Below are 17195 nucleotides of genomic sequence, written 5' to 3' on the forward strand. Positions count from 1 at the left end.
ACTAAAATTGCCTTTAGTGTTTCAGGGATGCGCACCTTCGGTCGGTTATAGGGGAACGGTTCTGGGTGGGATGCTCCAAGGGTCAGCATGGACTTGTTGGGCCAAAGGGCCTTTTCCCACATTATAGGGATTCTATGATCCTAATGGTGGGACTGGTCAATGCATTTTGTTGTTAGGGAGGGAATACATAAGTTAATGAGATTAATACAATTACATTATTACAAAGATTATTCCAAAATCATTACAATAAAGTTTTCTACAAAATAATATCAAAAATGTTGCATGATTGCAGTGGAAGGACTGCATTTGTTCAACACATTTTTAGAACCACGGTATCACTTGTGAAACTCTTCCACTTCTGTTTTCATTCTGCAGTTGTTTGGGTTCAGACCATCAATGGACATAACGGTCAAATATATTCACTTCAACTGGAACAAAATTTTGGCACGGATGGTGTCCATCTCATTACAAGAGATTTTAAAGGAATTAGGATATCAGAAGATTCCCTCAGCAAGTTTAGTATTGGCAGCCACATGAAGCAAAAAGGCAGCATTAACAAACAAGTCAATCAATTCACAATCTAATTACCTTTTGCTAGTCAGCTGAATTCTTGACCAATACAGAGGCTTCATTGGACGAGTTGGATCAATTGGAACCTTCCTTGGCGAAGAATCTTTAGTCATTCCCAAAGCAAGAAATCCAGCTGGAAGAGGTGGCGGAAGAAAACCACAGCCAGGAGGGGGAAAGGATGGCGCTGGGGGAGGGAGAGAAATCTCAGATGCAGGCGGTGGAGGAGGAGGGGGCAACTCTGCTCCGTGGACAGGGTCTGGGGGAGGGGGAACGGGTAGCGCAGAGCCAGGCAGAGGGGGAGGAGGTGGCGGAACGGGTAGCGCAGAGCCAGGCAGAGGGGGAGGAGGTGGCGGAACGGGTAGCGCAGAGCCAGGCAGAGGGGGAGGAGGTGGCGGAACGGGTAGCGCAGAGCCAGGCAGAGGGGGAGGAGGTGGCGGAACGGGTAGCGCAGAGCCAGGCAGAGGGGGAGGAGGTGGCGGAACGGGTAGCGCAGAGCCAGGCAGAGGGGGAGGTGGTGGCGGAACGGGTAGCGCAGAGCCAGGCAGAGGGGGAGGTGGTGGCGGAACGGGTAGCGCAGAGCCAGGCAGAGGGGGAGGTGGTGGCGGAACGGGTAGCGCAGAGCCAGGCAGAGGGGGAGGTGGTGGCGGAACGGGTAGCGCAGAGCCAGGCAGAGGGGGAGGAGGTGGCGGAACGGGTAGCGCAGAGCCAGGCAGAGGGGGAGGAGGTGGCGGAACGGGTAGCGCAGAGCCAGGCAGAGGGGGAGGAGGTGGCGGAACGGGTAGCGCAGAGCCAGGCAGAGGGGGAGGAGGTGGCGGAACGGGTAGCGCAGAGCCAGGCAGAGGGGGAGGAGGTGGCGGAACGGGTAGCGCAGAGCCAGGCAGAGGGGGAGGTGGTGGCGGAACGGGTAGCGCAGAGCCAGGCAGAGGGGGAGGAGGAGGGGGAACGGGTAGTGCGGACCCAGGCAGGGGAGGAGGAACGGGTAGCACAGACCCAGGCAGGGGAGGTGGAGGAGGGGGAACGGGTAGCACAGACCCAGGCAGGGGAGGTGGAGGAGGGGGAACAGGTAGCGCTGACCCAGGCAGGGGGGGAGGAGGGGGAGGAATGGGTAGTGCAGGCAGGTGAGCAGGTAGTGCAGACTCTGGCAGAGGGTGCAGGGACAGGGTTTCAGGTTGTGGTGATGAAGGTGGAAGCTCTGAACTGGACAATGAGGGCAGATTCGAGCTATCAGTTGCTGCTAGAGGCAGAGCTTCAGTGTCAGGTAGAGGCGAAGCGCCTTGATCGGGTATAAACTGCTGTGAAAACACTGGGCTGCTTTGATCTGGTGCAATAGACACTGAAAGGGCTGTTTCACTTGAAGGAGGCACCGACTGTTGTGACAAACTACTGCACAGATACGTTGGGGGTTTTGGCGATGAGGGAGCTGCAGGTACAGAACAATCCTGAGATGACGAAACCCTGCAGCCTGGAAGTGGAGGTTGTGACAACTGGCTATCAAATAAAGGCACTTGATCAGTTGTACGTTCTTCAGTAGGAGAAGTCTGTACAGATTTAGCATCTATGCAGAAAGTTTGAGAGCTACGCGGAAGAAAAGCCTGCACATCTGTTTGAGGGCAGACATCGGAAGTAATCATTGAGACTACATCCTCACTACTAGATCCATGGTCTTTTACAGTCCTCTCCTGGTCTAACAAAGCAGAATGCTTCTCCAGTTCAGCTATTTTGATCCTTAGCTGTTCAATTGTTAGCTCAAGTTTCTGGATAACAGCAACCTGCTCCTCCTTCACTTCTGGTGTTTTTTCTTCATTATCTTTCTGAAAAGGAAGTTGCATGACCATCATTAGATTCCACTTGCAATTTACAAACTTCAGAAGGCAAAACTGAATGCACTAAAAAGAGGAGCACGAGACTGAAGCCAAGATCGTCAAATTATTCTCTTGAACGTGTTCTACAATTTAAATAGATTCTGGTTGATCCATACCTGAAAAACCCTTTTCCCTTCATAGAACAAAAACACTTTCATGTGTCACTGCTATTTTGTTCTCTTCTTTAACTATCAAAGCTCATGAAACAAATTCACTTAAGATACAGTATTCCTATTCTGGATTAGGAGACCTGGGTCCCACTTGAGTCAGAGCTTTACACCACGTAAACAGACCCTTCTGTCCAAATCATCCGTGCCAACCAGATATCCTAAATTAATCTGGTCCCATTTGCAGCATTTGACCCATATCCCTGTAAACCCTTCCTATTCATATACCCATGCAGATGCCTTTTAAATGTTGTAATCGTACCAGCCTCCACCACTTCCTCAGGCGGCTCATTCCATATATTTACCAGCTGTGTTAAAAAGTTGCTCCTTAGGTCCCTTTTAAATCTTTTCCCCTCTCGCTTTGAACCTGTGTGTTCTAGTTGTGGACTCACCAACCCAGAGAAAAAACATTGGGCAGTTACCCTATCCACGTCCCTCATCATTTTATGAACTTCTTATAAAAGGTCACCCCTCGGCCTATCACACTCTAAGGAAAATAGCCCCAGCCTATTCAGCCTCTCCCTATACCTCAAACCCTCCAAACCTAGCAACATCCTTGTAAATCTGCTGATACTCAGGGTAACCAGATGAATTAGAAAATATGTACAATTTCATTGTCACCCATGATAGTTTCTCACAGATGGATATTCCTCTTTAGCATGCTGAGGAGAGTTTCCCATTAGCTTTTGATGATCCTTGCAAGATATGTTTCTTCTACTTTCCATCTCCTGTTATTACCTTTCAGAGCCAGTCAGGTCAATTGGTTTTCTTGTGTTGATGCAATTTTTTTTTGAAAAAGTTTACATTGTATCTTACCTAGTTTGTCACCCAGGTCGCTCACAATTCAGCTGCAACCTTTTTCTTTGGTGTGTGTGCGCGCAACATTTTCACACTGTGCCAACTAATTCTTTAAATACTTCCTATTTGCTTATAGGTTAACCTATTATATTATCAAGCTGCAGTGGATTCAGAAAAGATTTACGGGAATGTTACAAAGACAGAAGTTGCTGTAAAAACTCAGCAGGTCTGTCAATATCTGTGAACAAAAAAAAGTCAAAGTTAACACTGAATCACCGAACCCGAAATGTTAACTAATTTTTTTTCTTCACAGATGCTGCCAGATCTGCTGAGCTTTTCCAGCAACTTCTGTTTTTGTTCCCGATTGACAGCATCCACAGTTCTTTTGGTTTTATTTACCAGGATGTTGCCGGGTATGGAAGACTTGTATTATAAAGACAGGCGGGGACTTTTTCTTTCACTGGTGCATAGAAAGTTGATAGGAGACCTGATTGAAGTTTATAAAATAATGAGAAGTATTGACGGAGCCAATGGTAAAAAAGGTTCTTCAGTAGATTTGTAGCTCGGGTTGTGGATGCTGTGGTTTGTTCACACTTGTTCACTAATGAACCAACAAACCAGCTCAGCAAGCAAACCAACCACAGGAGTTATGGTACTTGTCTTTTCCCTAGGATGGGGGACTTCAAGACAAAAGGGGCACATTTTTACAAGGCAAGAGAGATTTTTAAAAAAAAGACAGAACTATATATATTTTTTTAAAAGAATATAAAAAGAGTAGTTCACGTGTGGAACAAACTTCCTGAGGAAGTGATGGATATGGGTACAATTACAAAATTTAAGACATTTGAATAAGTACATGAATAGGAATGGTTTGGACAGATATGGGCCAGGAGCAGGCTGGTAACATGAGTTTAGTTTGAGATTATGTTACGTTTGGCATGGACTCGTTGGACCGATGGGTCTGCTGTACAACTAAGACAATTAACAGTTCAACCCAGTTTATTGTGGACAATTCATTAACTATCTATTTGATGTCTACGCTGCATAAAATATGTAACTTCGAACTTGTGACTCTGGTATGCCTGTCAAAATTTAAACTTAAACCACATACTGCTAGGAGTTGCACAATGCTTGCTTACAATTAGATCATTACATAATTCAGACTGGTTATTCATCAATAACAATGATCTCATCTGTTCTGCAGTTCGTTTAAAGGCATATTGCACCAGATAATTATCCTCAATACATTATAGAAATAGTTTATCTTTTACTAATTGAACTTTGTTCCTTTTAGCGCGACAGAAAAATCACAATATTTCACAATAATAAATTTGTTTTTACATCAGTGATGCATTTGACTTGAAGGTTTATTCTTGTGGCTTGGGTGACATTGGATAGACTATTATGGTTCATGCCGAGGTCATTATTCCAAAGTCATTGTAACATAGCCCGGTCACAATGACCATCCAATAAACAATGAGCTTGGGGGGGGGTGGGGGGGCAGTGGGAAGAGTTACAGTCTGACTGGAGTCACATGTAGGCTCAACACCACACCCTCCACCAGGGGTCAGTCAGTCAACGAATGGGTTTTTGCAAGACCACCAGCTTCCATCGCTGGCCCAGAAATGTGTCCATTTCTAAGCTCACTTTCCAACTTACAACTTTTGAGTCCAGCACTATAACCACTGTACCAGCTACTTATGTAATAAAAATGCAATGCTTTTCTTTAAATGGAAAGTCCTGTGGAATTTTTAAAATATCTTTTCATAGCTTCTCAACAGGCTACATAACCCACATCAAGTGTGTTCTGTTATATAGTAAACTACGCAAAGAACTCTGGAGGAGAGGTTGGAGAAACTTGGGCTGTTCTCACTGGAAGCTGAGAGGCAACCTGATAGGGGTTGACAAGATTATGAAGGGCATGGACTGACTGGACAGAAGCTTTTTCCCAGGGGAGGAAGAGTCAGTTACCAGGGGCCATGAGTTTAAGGTGTGTGGGGCAAGGTTTAAAAGGGGACGTATAAAGTAAGTGTTTCTTTTACACAGAGGCTGGTGGGTGCCTGGAACTCGCTGCCAGGGGGAGGTGGTGGAAGTTGATACTATTGTGACTTTTAAAAAGGCATCTTGACAAATATGTGCAGGATGGGAATAGATGGATATGGTCCACAAAAGGGTAGGGGGTTTTAGTTGCAGCAGGCAACATGTTGGCACAAGCTTGAAGGGCCAAACAGCCTGATCCTGTACTGTAATTTTCTTTGTTCTTTGTGCTAATTCACCCTTTGTACCCAAACTGAATTCCAGACAGACAGTCTGACCAACCAATTCTGTTTAAGATTTTTCTGAATTTCAATGTCCTGAAATATCCAGGAGGTTTGTATTTCAATATTTTCCCTCCTGCTTCAAGTTGTTGGGCATGATCTTTCCATTATATTTATTTTCTTCCAAAATATTCTACAAAAACTCTACTGAATTATGAAAATATCAAGCTGGACAACTTTACATTGGTCCAATGTAGTCCTATCTTCCTTTAGCAGAATGTCACGAACACAAGATACTTGACCTCATTGCCCATAATAAATTGTGCACATTTTCATTATTCTCCCTGAAAAAATGTTTTAAAATTTAAAATACAGAATATACAAAAGGTGATCATTCAACAATAAATGTGAAGAGTTTCCACTTTGGGTGCAACCGACAATTGGGATACATATTGTACTTCACAATCCGATTAGCTTGAAGATTGTCTCCCATCCCCAATACAGCGACACATTCAGCAAGTAAGGAAACTGCAAACACAATGGATCAAGCAAAAACTTACCAAGCTATAGACCAAAAACCAGCAAGTGAGATTAAGTCCCAAGTCCATAGCCTTGCTGATACTGCATTTCACCCATCCATTCCACAAACTTTTCAGACCAACTTCCAAATTCCCACCATCCTGTTGATAAAAGTAGTAACCCCAACAACCTTCTCCCTTACCTTTAACCATTGCCCCATTTGTTCCCTCAGGCAAGGGAAATATTCCAATTTACCACATGTACTCCTTAATTTCATTCATATCAAGTTGGTTTCCCCTCACCCTCCTTTGTTCGAAGGCCTCGACTCCAACCCGGTCTACTTTTTGCTTATAATTCAAAGCTCCACCAAATGACCTGATAAATCTGCTCTGTATATTCACTAGTTTAATCACAAATTTCCTATGGTGCAATGACTAGAACAGGCCACAGTAAAATCAGATGTAGCCTAATGACTGCTTCAGCTTGTTCATCTACAGTTCCTGGTGTGCTCTTATTTGATTAAATTCCCCAGGCTTGTTCACCTATCTCCGCACATGTTACCTCAGAGTTCACTTGATCGAACTCCATTTGCCACTGTTCTACCCACTGATATCTTTTTCCAATATCAATCGTACAGCTAGTTTATGCATAATCTGCAAACAGATTAATGATCTCCCACATTCAAGCATAAATAGTTGATAATTTCACAGAAACAGCAGGGGAGTACTTAACACTGCTGGGAATAGGTCAATCAGAAAACACCCACAGACTATTACTCTTAGCTTCCTTCAGGCCCCAGTTAAGGATATATGTCCATCAGTGAACACCAAACCAACAATGAAACAGTGAAGTAAAGCTGCATTTCACGGCTTTTAAGGAAGAACTGCTTTGAAAAATTGCCTCATAACATAGGTAACTTGGTGCATTTTGATAAACACTTTTCATTGTCCATGAAGCACATGTATAAATGGATAATCAAAACATTGTTTTAGGTTAAATCTTTCCTCATGTTCCCACTTCATATCCAAATCCCAATTCCTGCATTTAATTTGCTATTATTGAAATCTATGACAAAGAAATATCAGGTTAAAGACAACACTGACCTTGCATAGTTCTGGAAATAAAGCCTTAATTTCTTTACTCCTTGTTGCCTAACAAATATAACGAATGGCTCAAGGCTCTGGGATGATATCCTTGTGTACACATTTGATCACATATCTATCATCACTCCTAATGCTCATTCCGCAAGCACTTTGATGTTCCACTGTTATTTCAACTATGCCTGAAGCTTTTCCACATCACAATTCCAAAACATTCTCTACTTCTGACATCATGATGTTTCAGCCATAATTTGCTTCTCTAACTTGAAGATTCCCTCAATTAACTTCATTGAGAATATACAAGTAAAATTGGGCAGAGTTAGAGTCACACAGCATAGCAACTGGTCCTTCAGCCCAACCTGTCCATGATGACCAAACAAACACCAAACTATACTCATCCCATTTCCCACACTTGAACCGTAGCCTATGCCCTGGCATCGTAGTAGTCATCCAGATGTTTAAAATGTTGCAAGAATATCTGTCCCCACCATTTTCTCAGACAGCATATTCCATACATCTACCACACAGAAAAGAAACCGGTTTTCCAATTTTCTGTAAATCACCTACTCATCTTAAAACATTATGATCTCTTGTCTTAGACATGTCTGCCAAAGGGAAAATAATTTTGACGACCCATCCTGTCTGTGCTGCCCAAAGTTGTATAGCTCAAATCAGATTCCGCCTCAGCCTCTGCTTCAGGGAAAACAAACCCAGCCTATCCTGTCTCTTCTCATAACAGACTTTTCATCACAGGCAATATCCTGGGGAATCTCCTCTGCACCCTATCCAGCTTTGTCTGCTGCATCTCTTTCAAACAATCTTGTACCATCCTCATTAGTTTTACACCTCGTCATGTCAGTTTTTTTCATCTTTCAGAGATGGCATCTTCAGTTCAGCAACTTTCCCTGTAATTTCTTGCCAGCTCCAATACTTCATCACAATTCACGAAACCACTTCTTTTCAGCTTCCCTCCATGTAATTCTTTATTTGAATGTGTTAGTCACCAAAACCTAACAGACAGTTTGCTGAATTGAGACATTGACAGTAAGGATTAGGATTGTAACATTTATCCAGTGACTATGATGGGATTCCATAGTGAGCACCATACCCGAAGGTGAAGAATTAGATGTGTTTCAAGCGAAGAGGGGTATATGACAAGGACTATGTAGTGTCACCAAAATTGTTCAACCGATATACAAAACACACATGCGCAAACTTAGATGCACTTCCAGGTTAAAATTTTGAGGCAAGACATATTGCAATAAAGCACAAGTTTACTAGCAGAATCAGTAGGTGCTCTTTAATGCAACATCATTATGGGCTTGTCAGTGATAGGCAACATGTTTTTGTGCAGGCAAGGTCATGTCTTACTAACTTAGAATTCTTTGAGGATGTGACAAAGTTGATTGATGAGGGAAAAGGCTGTAGATGTCATATACATGGACTTCAGTAAGGCATTTGAGAAGGTTCCCCATGGCAGGCTGATGGAGAAAGTGAAGTCACTTGGGGTCCAGGGTGTGCTAGCTAGGTGGATTAAAAAAAAACTGGCTAGGCAACAGGAGACAGTAGCAGTAGAAGGGAATTTCTCAAATTGGAGACCTGTGACCAGTGGTGTTACACAGGGATCTGTGCTGGAACCACTATTGTTTGTGATATATGTAAATGATTGGGAGGAAGGTGTAGGTGGTCTGATCAGCAAGACACTAAAATTGGTGGAGTAGCTGATAGTGAAGGGGACTGTCAGAGATTACAGCAGAATATAGATAGACTGGAGAGTTGGGCAGATAAATGGCAGATGGAGTTCAATCCGGGCAAATACGAAGTGATGCATTTTGCACGATCAAATTCAAGGGCGAACTATACCGTAAATGGAAAAGCCCTAGGAAAAATGAACGAACAGAGAGATCTGGGTGTTCAGGTCCATTGTTCCCTGAAGGTGACAACGCAGGTCAATAGGGTGGTCAAGAAGGCATATGGCATGCTTTCCTTCATTGGGTGGGGTATTGAGTACTAGAGTTGGCAGGTCATGTTGCAGTTGTATAGGACTTTGGTTCAGCCACATTTGGAGTACTGTGTATAGTTCTGGTCGCCACATTACCAAAAGCATGTGGATGCTTTGGAGAGGGTGCAGAGGAGGTTCACCAGGATGTTAGATAATCAAGTGTGAAGCTAGATGAACACAGCAGGCCAAGCAGCATCTGAGATGCTGCTTGGCCTGCTGTGTTCATCCAGCTTCACACTTGATTATCTTGGATTCACCAGGATGTTGCCTGGTTTGGAGGGTGCTAGCTATGAAGAGAGGTTGAGTAGATTAGGATTATTTACATTAGAAAGACAGAGATTGAGGGGGGACCTGATTGAGGTCTACAAAATCATGAGGGGTACAGACAAGGTAGATAGCAAAAGCTTCCTTCCCCCCCGCCCCCCCCCCCAACTCCCCGAGTGGGGGACTCAATTACTAGGGATCATGAGTTCAAAGTGAGAGGAAGAAAGTTTAAGGGAGATATGCGTGAACAGTTCTTTACACAGAGGGTGGTGGGTGCCTGGAACATGTTGCCAGCAGAGGTGGTAGACGCAGACACGTTAGTGTCTTTTAAGATATATTTGGACAGGTACATGGATGGGCGGGGAGCAAATGGACACAGACCGTTGGAAAATAGATGACAGGTTAGACAGAGGATCTTGATCGGCACAGGCTTGAAGGGCCGAAGGGGCTGTTCCTGTGCTGTAATTTTTTGTTCTTTATTGTTTATTTCAAAACATTAAAATAATTAGATTGTGGTCTTTGCATGAACATTAAAAATACAACGGTAGTTAGAAGATTGTTGAGCGAAGTTACCCTGGACACGTAGATTAAGTGCACACTCTAGTGTCTACTTAGGATTAATGAGAACAGATGACAGATGCGATGCTGAATTAAGAAGAAATACAACAGGCAGAAGTAATTTTGTGAACATGAGGGGATGTGCTAACCAGAGAAGCCAAAAAAGATGCTATATTCAATTTATTTTCCGTAAATATCTCAAAACTGGACAAAAGAAAAGGTACAAGTAAACATCTTTGAAATATGGAATCAAAGAGATATGCTGAATATTTCATATTAAAAAATGATCAGAAGACGAAAGAGGTACGTGAAATTGCAAAAACAAAGAACCTTTTAAAAGTGACATCCAGAAAATAGAAGTGTTCACCCCTTTGATCAGAGCTGAAAAGGCAGAGACCTCTTCAAGGGGGCTAGGGGAGGGCAAAGAATGAGGAGTCAACCTTGGCATATTTATATTTGGATGATGGATATTGCTTCATCTTGTGCTTGAAACCAATACTGCTAACTGCGCACTGAAATTCCAATTTGCAGTATCCTGGGCTGAGGATGTCTGCACATACGTCGTCCCTAAGGCTGCTTGCACCCTATTTCAATTCAAGGCTTTTAAACTCCTATTATCTACAGAGGAGTACTGCAGTAGTTATCAGATACATCTCTCCTGATGTCAAGACTGGACTGGAGCCTTCTCACATACTGACGTCAGTCATACGAACAGTTAGAGCATCATGATTTGCATGAATCACATGGCACAACAGATGACAGCTTTGGCACAATGACAAGCAAATGGGACATCACGTGATACAGAACTCACGTTCAGAGCAGCTACAAGCTACATAAGTGATTGTTTCAGGAATACCATTGAAAATGGTTTACCACAAATCTCAACATTTTACTCTTCATCTCGAAGCACCTGAGGAACGCTATTTTGAAAATATGAACTCCACTTATTTAAACTAAATTAAAGAAAAGACCCAAATTGGAAATTAAAACACCACTGTGTTTTTCCCCAGCATCGCATCTGCCATCTGTTCTCATTAATCCTAAATAGACAATATCAATTATACTGATATACAGTAGGTTGTTTTGGTTAAAAAAACCAAAATGTGGTCATGATTTTGACTTTAAAAATTTGAGCCATGTAACCTGTTAACAAGTGAATTTGTGAAAACTCAATGGTAATTGATTCAACGAGGCATGAACCGGTTTTGGGCACGAACACTAACTCGTGTAGCTTTAATCATATTCTGACTAAATCACATGATTTTTGCTGATTTAAGGTAAGTTGCACTAGCAAAATGCTTCATCCAAATGGAAATGCAAGGCAGCAATTTGTAAGTGCAACCTTTTTCAGCCTGACATTATTTTCAAAACGTTTACTCTGAAGTGCTCTACAGATCTCAGTAAAATAGAAAAAAGGAACAAATTACAAAACGCCAGGTTGCAGGATTTCTGACTCCGCAGAGGGTCCTTGGTCTCATGCAGAGGTGGTGCAGGAGCCCTATCAGTCAATTAATAATCCACAGAGGGGTTCAGGTTAACGGTCTAGGAGACAAGAGTTCAAATCCCACCAGAACAGCTGGTGAAATTCGAATGCAAGTCAACCAAAAAAAAACTGGAATTGAGAAGATAATCTCAGTGCTAGGAACAAAGTCATAAAAACACATCTGATGCCCCGATGTTGGAAGCCTTCCATGTTTTTCCAAAAAAAAGTCTCAGCTTACATACAAGTCCAGACCCACAGCAACGTGGTTGACTCTTAACTGCACCCTGAAATAGTGTGGTAAAGCCACTCTATTCAGGGGCACATGCCTAATGAAAGAACACTATTACAAACATACGACAAATCAAGTAAAAGCATTAAATCTACAGGACAGCAGAATTCAAAAAATGAATTAGAAATTAGCTGAATTGTCTGAAACAGCATGTTCAGAAGAAAAATTCACTACTTTTCACCATGCATTGCGACCACTTATCCCATTTAAGATTTAACTAGGATTACAGCAGAGGTTAGGACAGTCTGCACAATTTCAATTCTTTGAGTTGGCATTAAGGTGGAGAAAATCTCTTAGTGCAATTATTTAAACTAAAATCAAAAAAAGACCCAAGTTGGAAGTTAAAACACCATTGTGTTGTTCCCCAGCTAAATGAAAATGCAAGACAGAAAACAAAACTCATTCATTTGACTACTGCTCAGGGAGCAGAGTCTTCTGTCTATTGCGATCTACAGGGCAAGATGAAAGTAAAATCAGTTCATGCTGCTGTTCAGCCACAGGGTAGCAAAACAGAACCCGTTTCTGCTCATCATCTTCTCAAGTGTAAAGACCTCATTAGCTTATGATTCAGTATTTTTGATTGTTGAGACTGAAATGGTAAAAAGGACTGTTTTAAAGCATTGTGAAAGGGATTGCTACAGCTTTAAAAAGCAGGTTACTGACATTCATTCTAAGTGCTGTTTACACAGCTACTTACCAGAGTAGTTATAAGTTGACTGTTCACAATTTTTTCACCTTCAGTTAGAATCTGTTTATTTTCAATCACAGCTACAGAAGCTTCCTTTGTCGAGGAAGATCTGCCTACTGAGTCAGTATGGGTGGAAATTAGGAACAGCAAGGGAGTAGTCACCTCGTTAGGGGTTTACTACAGGCGCCCCAACAGCAGCAGGGAGATTGAAGAAAGCATAGGTCGACAGATTTTGGAAAAGTGTGGACGCAGTAGGGTGGTTGTAATGGGTGACTTTAACTTTCCTAATATTGATTGGAACCTCCTTCGAGCAGAAGATTTGAATGGAGCTGTTTTTGTAAGGTGTGTTCAGGAGGGTTTCCTAACGCAGTACGTTGACAGGCCGACAAGGGGAGAGGCCATTCTAGACTTGGTGCTCGGAAACGAGCCGGGGCAGGTATCAGATCTTGTGGTGGGAGAGCATTTTGGTGATAGTGACCATAACTGCCTCACATTCTACATAGCTATGGAGAAGGAGAGGATTAGGCAGAATGGGAGGATATTTAATTGGGGAAGAGGAAACTATGATGCGATTAGACATGAGTTAGGAAGCATGGACTGGGAGAAGTTGTTCCATGGTAAGGGAACTATAGACATGTGGAGACGGTTTAAGGAACAGTTGTTGGGAGTGATGAGTAAATATGTCCCTCTGAGACAGGCAAGAAGGGGTAAGATTAAGGAACCTTGGATGACGAGAGCGGTGGAGCTCTAGTGAAAAGGAAGAAGGTAGCTTACATAAGGTGGAGGAAGCTAGGGTCAAGTTCAGCTAGAGAGGATTACATGCAGGCAAGGAAGGAGCTCAAAAATGGTCTGAGGAGAGCCAGGAGGGGGCACGAGAAAGGCTTGGCAGAAGGAATCCGGGAAAACACAAAGGCATTTTACACTTACGTGAGGAATAAGAGAATGGTCAAAGAAAGAGTAGGGCCGATCAGGGATAGCATAGGGAACTTGTGTGTGGAGCCTGAGGAGGTAGGGGAAGCCCTAAATGAGTTTTTTGCTTCTGTCTTTATGAAAGAAACCAACTTTGTAGTGAATGAAACCTTTGAAGAGCAGGTGTGCATGCTGGAATGGATAGAGATAGACGAAGCTGATGTGCTGAAAATTTTGTCAAACATTAAGATTGACAAGTCGCCAGGCCCGGATCAGATTTGTCCTCGGCTGCTTTGGGAAGCGAGAAATGCAATTGCTTCGCCACTTGCGAAGATCTTTGCATCCTCGCTCTCCACTGGAGTCGTACCTGAGGACTGGAGAGAGGCAAATGTAATTCCTCTCTTCAAGAAAGGAAATAGGGAAATCCCCGGCAATTATAGACCGGTAAGTCTCACGTCTGTCGTCTGCAAGGTGTTAGAAAGGATTCTGAGGGATAAGATTTATGACCATCTGGAAGAGCATGGCTTGATCAAATACAGTCAACACGGCTTTGTGAGGGGTAGGTCATGCCTTACAAACCTTATCGAGTTTTTTGAGGATGTGACTAGTAAGGTTGATGAGGGTCAAGCTGTGGATGTGGTGTATATGGACTTCAGTAAGGCATTTGATAAGGTTCCCCATGGTAGGCTCATTCAGAAGGTCAGGAGGAATGGGATACAGGGGAACTTAGCTGCTTGGATACAGAATTGGCTGGCCAACAGAAGACAGCGAGTGGTAGTAGAAGGAAAATATTCTGCCTGGAAGTCAGTGGTGAGTGGAGTTCCACAGGGCTCTGTCCTTGGGCCTCCACGGTTTGTAATTTTTATTAATGACTTGGACGTGGGGATTGAAGGATGGGTCAGCAAGCTTGCAGACGACACAAAGGTCGGAGGTGTCGTTGACAGTGTAGAGGGCTGTTGTAGGCTGCAGCGGGACATTGACAGGATGCAGAGATGGGCTGAGAGGTGGCAGATGGAGTTCAACCTGGATAAATGCGAGGTGATGCATTTTGGAAGGTCGAATTTGAGAGCTGAGTACAGGATTAAGGATAGGATTCTTGGCAGCGTGGAGGAACAGAGGGATCTTGGTGTGCAGATACATAGATCCCTTAAAATGGCCACCCAAGTGGACAGGGTTGTTAAGAAAGCATATGGTGTTTTGGCTTTCATTAACAGGGGGATTGAGTTTAAGAGTCGTGAGATCTTGTTGCAGCTCTATAAAACTTTGGTTAGACCGCACTTGGAATACTGCGTCCAGTTCTGGGCGCCCTATTATAGGAAAGATGTGGATGCTTTGGAGAGGGTTCAGAGGAGGTTTACCAGGATGCTGCCTGGACTGGAGGGCTTATCTTATGAAGAGAGGTTGACTGAGCTCGGTCTCTCTTCATTGGAGAAAGGGAGGAGGAGAGGGGACCTAATTGAGGTATACAAGATAATGAGAGGCATAGATAGAGTTGATAGCCAGAGACTATTTCCCAGGGCAGAAATGGCTAGCACGAGGGGTCATAGTTTTAAGCTGGTTGGTGGAAAGTATAGAGGGGATGTCAGAGGCAGGTTCTTTACGCAGAGAGTTGTGAGAGCATGGAATGCGTTGCCAGCAGCAGTTGTGGAAGCAAGGTCATTGGGGTCATTTAAGAGACTGCTGGACATGTATATGGTCACAGAAATTTGAGGGTGCATACATGAGGATCAATGGTCGGCACAACATTGTGGGCTGAAGGGCCTGTTCTGTGCTGTACTGTTCTATGTTCTATGTTCTAAATCAGGCCTTGTTGAAAACAGAAACTTGGTCTGTACTGTCAACTCCGGTTTGAAATGACCAATAATTGGGGGTTTCTGAATGGATTTGATTAAATCTTCAACTTTTGGTGATAACTCCAGGCACAGTGGGTGCTCAATCACCCACGTACTACCCTAGTGAGATAATTGGCCAAAATGTTCAAATGCCAACTACTGAAATATTACAAGAACATGCAAGCCTTTGTGAAGTCCTTTGGGTTGGGGGAGGGGGGAGCAGAAAAGCATGCACTGCTTCGCTGTCTGGATTAATTTATTATACAAGCGACACCAGACCACATAAGGCAATCAACTGGAATCTCACAATGGCCTAATTCTGTCCCTGTACCTTACAGTAATTCCAGATTTGATTTTACATGGACTTACAGGGTATTTATGGTACAGAAAATAGCCAATGAGTTTTAAAAGGTTCACGCCCATTTGCACATGCCTCCTCCCAAGTCAAGACTGTTAGTTGCCTTGAATGAGCCACAACTTGAGACCACTTAACATTAAATGTTACTGAGGTTACTGCGAGCCAAGTGAGCACAACCTTTATGTGTTATATGACTCCAATCTGAGCTACAAACAATACATTATCCATTATCAAAACTGTACATCTCCAGCACCACACACAATCTGCCTTTACTTCATCCCTGCTGAAACTCTTCAGATACTGGTTACTTTAAAGCCAGAACTATACCCAGACACATGCACCACAAATCAAACGTTTGTCTGGTTACATTAGCCCATAAGTTTCATTTACCTACCGCTCCTGTCTTCAGATTTCCACTGAGTCATCCTTTAGTATGAAAGTTTAAAAATACTTATCTTGGCTTAAAAATCCTCTTCTGCTGGCCAACAACTTTCAGCAGAATTTACTGCAGCCTATGGCAGTGGGGAACATGGCAGCTAGACCCAATGAACTGTGAGAAAGATCATGCATCACTGTCCACAAAAGGAGCCCATAGCAGAAACTTGCCCACTGATGACAGGATGAAATTTGGTTAATTCATTATTAGCATTCACTTGAATAGAAGTGACGGCTCAGCATTGAAATGGGAGTCATGAAATTACTCAAGTTGTCCAAACAGTTTACCAACTGCTTACCTGCAATGGCATCCTCTTGTCAGATACTTAGTGATTTGAAGGATCTGGCACCAAAGGAGTGGGAAGCGATTGTATAGCAGCAATATCATTGGACTAATAATTCAGCAAATCAAGCTAAGGTTCTTGGGCCATGGGCTCAAGTTCCACCATTGGCAGATAGTGGCAACTAAATTCAAACACCTGGAATAAAATGCTGACTCATAGGTAAACATATAACCAGTGAATTGTCATAAAACCCATGTGGCTCAAGGTCCATGAGACGAAGAAAATGTGTCAACCTGACTTGATCCAGCTACATATGACCTCACACCCACAGCAATGTGACTGATTCATCTACCCTTTGAGAAAGTGGGGCCAGGCAATTAACACAGGCAGAGCCTGCAACACCTACACCCAAGAATGAATATTTGAAAAAAAGTTACTAAAAGCCATCTGCCCTCTTTGCAGCCCAATGGTATCAAATGTAGATTTCACCAGCTTCAAAACCTCCCCTCCCCAAACTACATCCCAAAACCAGCCCAGCTCGTCCCCGCCTCCCTCACCTGTTCTTCCTCTCACCTATTCCCTCCTCTGACCTCAAGCTGCACCTCCAACCTCCTAACCTCATCCCTCCCCCTTGACCTGTCCGTCCTCCCCAGGCGGACCTATTCCTATCCCTACCTCCCCACCTATACTCTCCTCTCCACTATCCATCCTCGGTCTGCCTCCCCCTCTCTGCCTATTTATTTCAGAATCCTCTCCCCATCCCCCCCTCTGGAGGAGGGTCTAGGCCTGAAGCGTCAGCTTTTGTGCTCTTAAGATGCT

General features: G+C 43.4%; 1 protein-coding gene across 6 annotated transcripts in view; it reads right to left on the reverse strand.

Moving 5' to 3' along the window:
- fmn2b (formin 2b) overlaps nt 1-17195 on the reverse strand; it is a 479083-nt gene that overhangs the window by 330767 nt on the left and 131121 nt on the right. For 5 of the 6 annotated variants that reach the window (XM_059648647.1, XM_048536693.2, XM_059648646.1 and 2 more), the window contains one exon: nt 589-2381. The exons of the other annotated variant lie outside the window; for it this stretch is intronic. In XM_059648647.1, coding sequence (XP_059504630.1) covers nt 589-2381 — 1793 coding nt within the window. The remainder of the gene's footprint in view (nt 1-588; nt 2382-17195) is intronic. 6 annotated transcript variants of the gene reach the window in all.

Source organism: Stegostoma tigrinum, chromosome 9 (assembly GCF_030684315.1).
Source record: "Stegostoma tigrinum isolate sSteTig4 chromosome 9, sSteTig4.hap1, whole genome shotgun sequence".
NCBI lineage: Eukaryota > Metazoa > Chordata > Chondrichthyes > Orectolobiformes > Stegostomatidae > Stegostoma > Stegostoma tigrinum.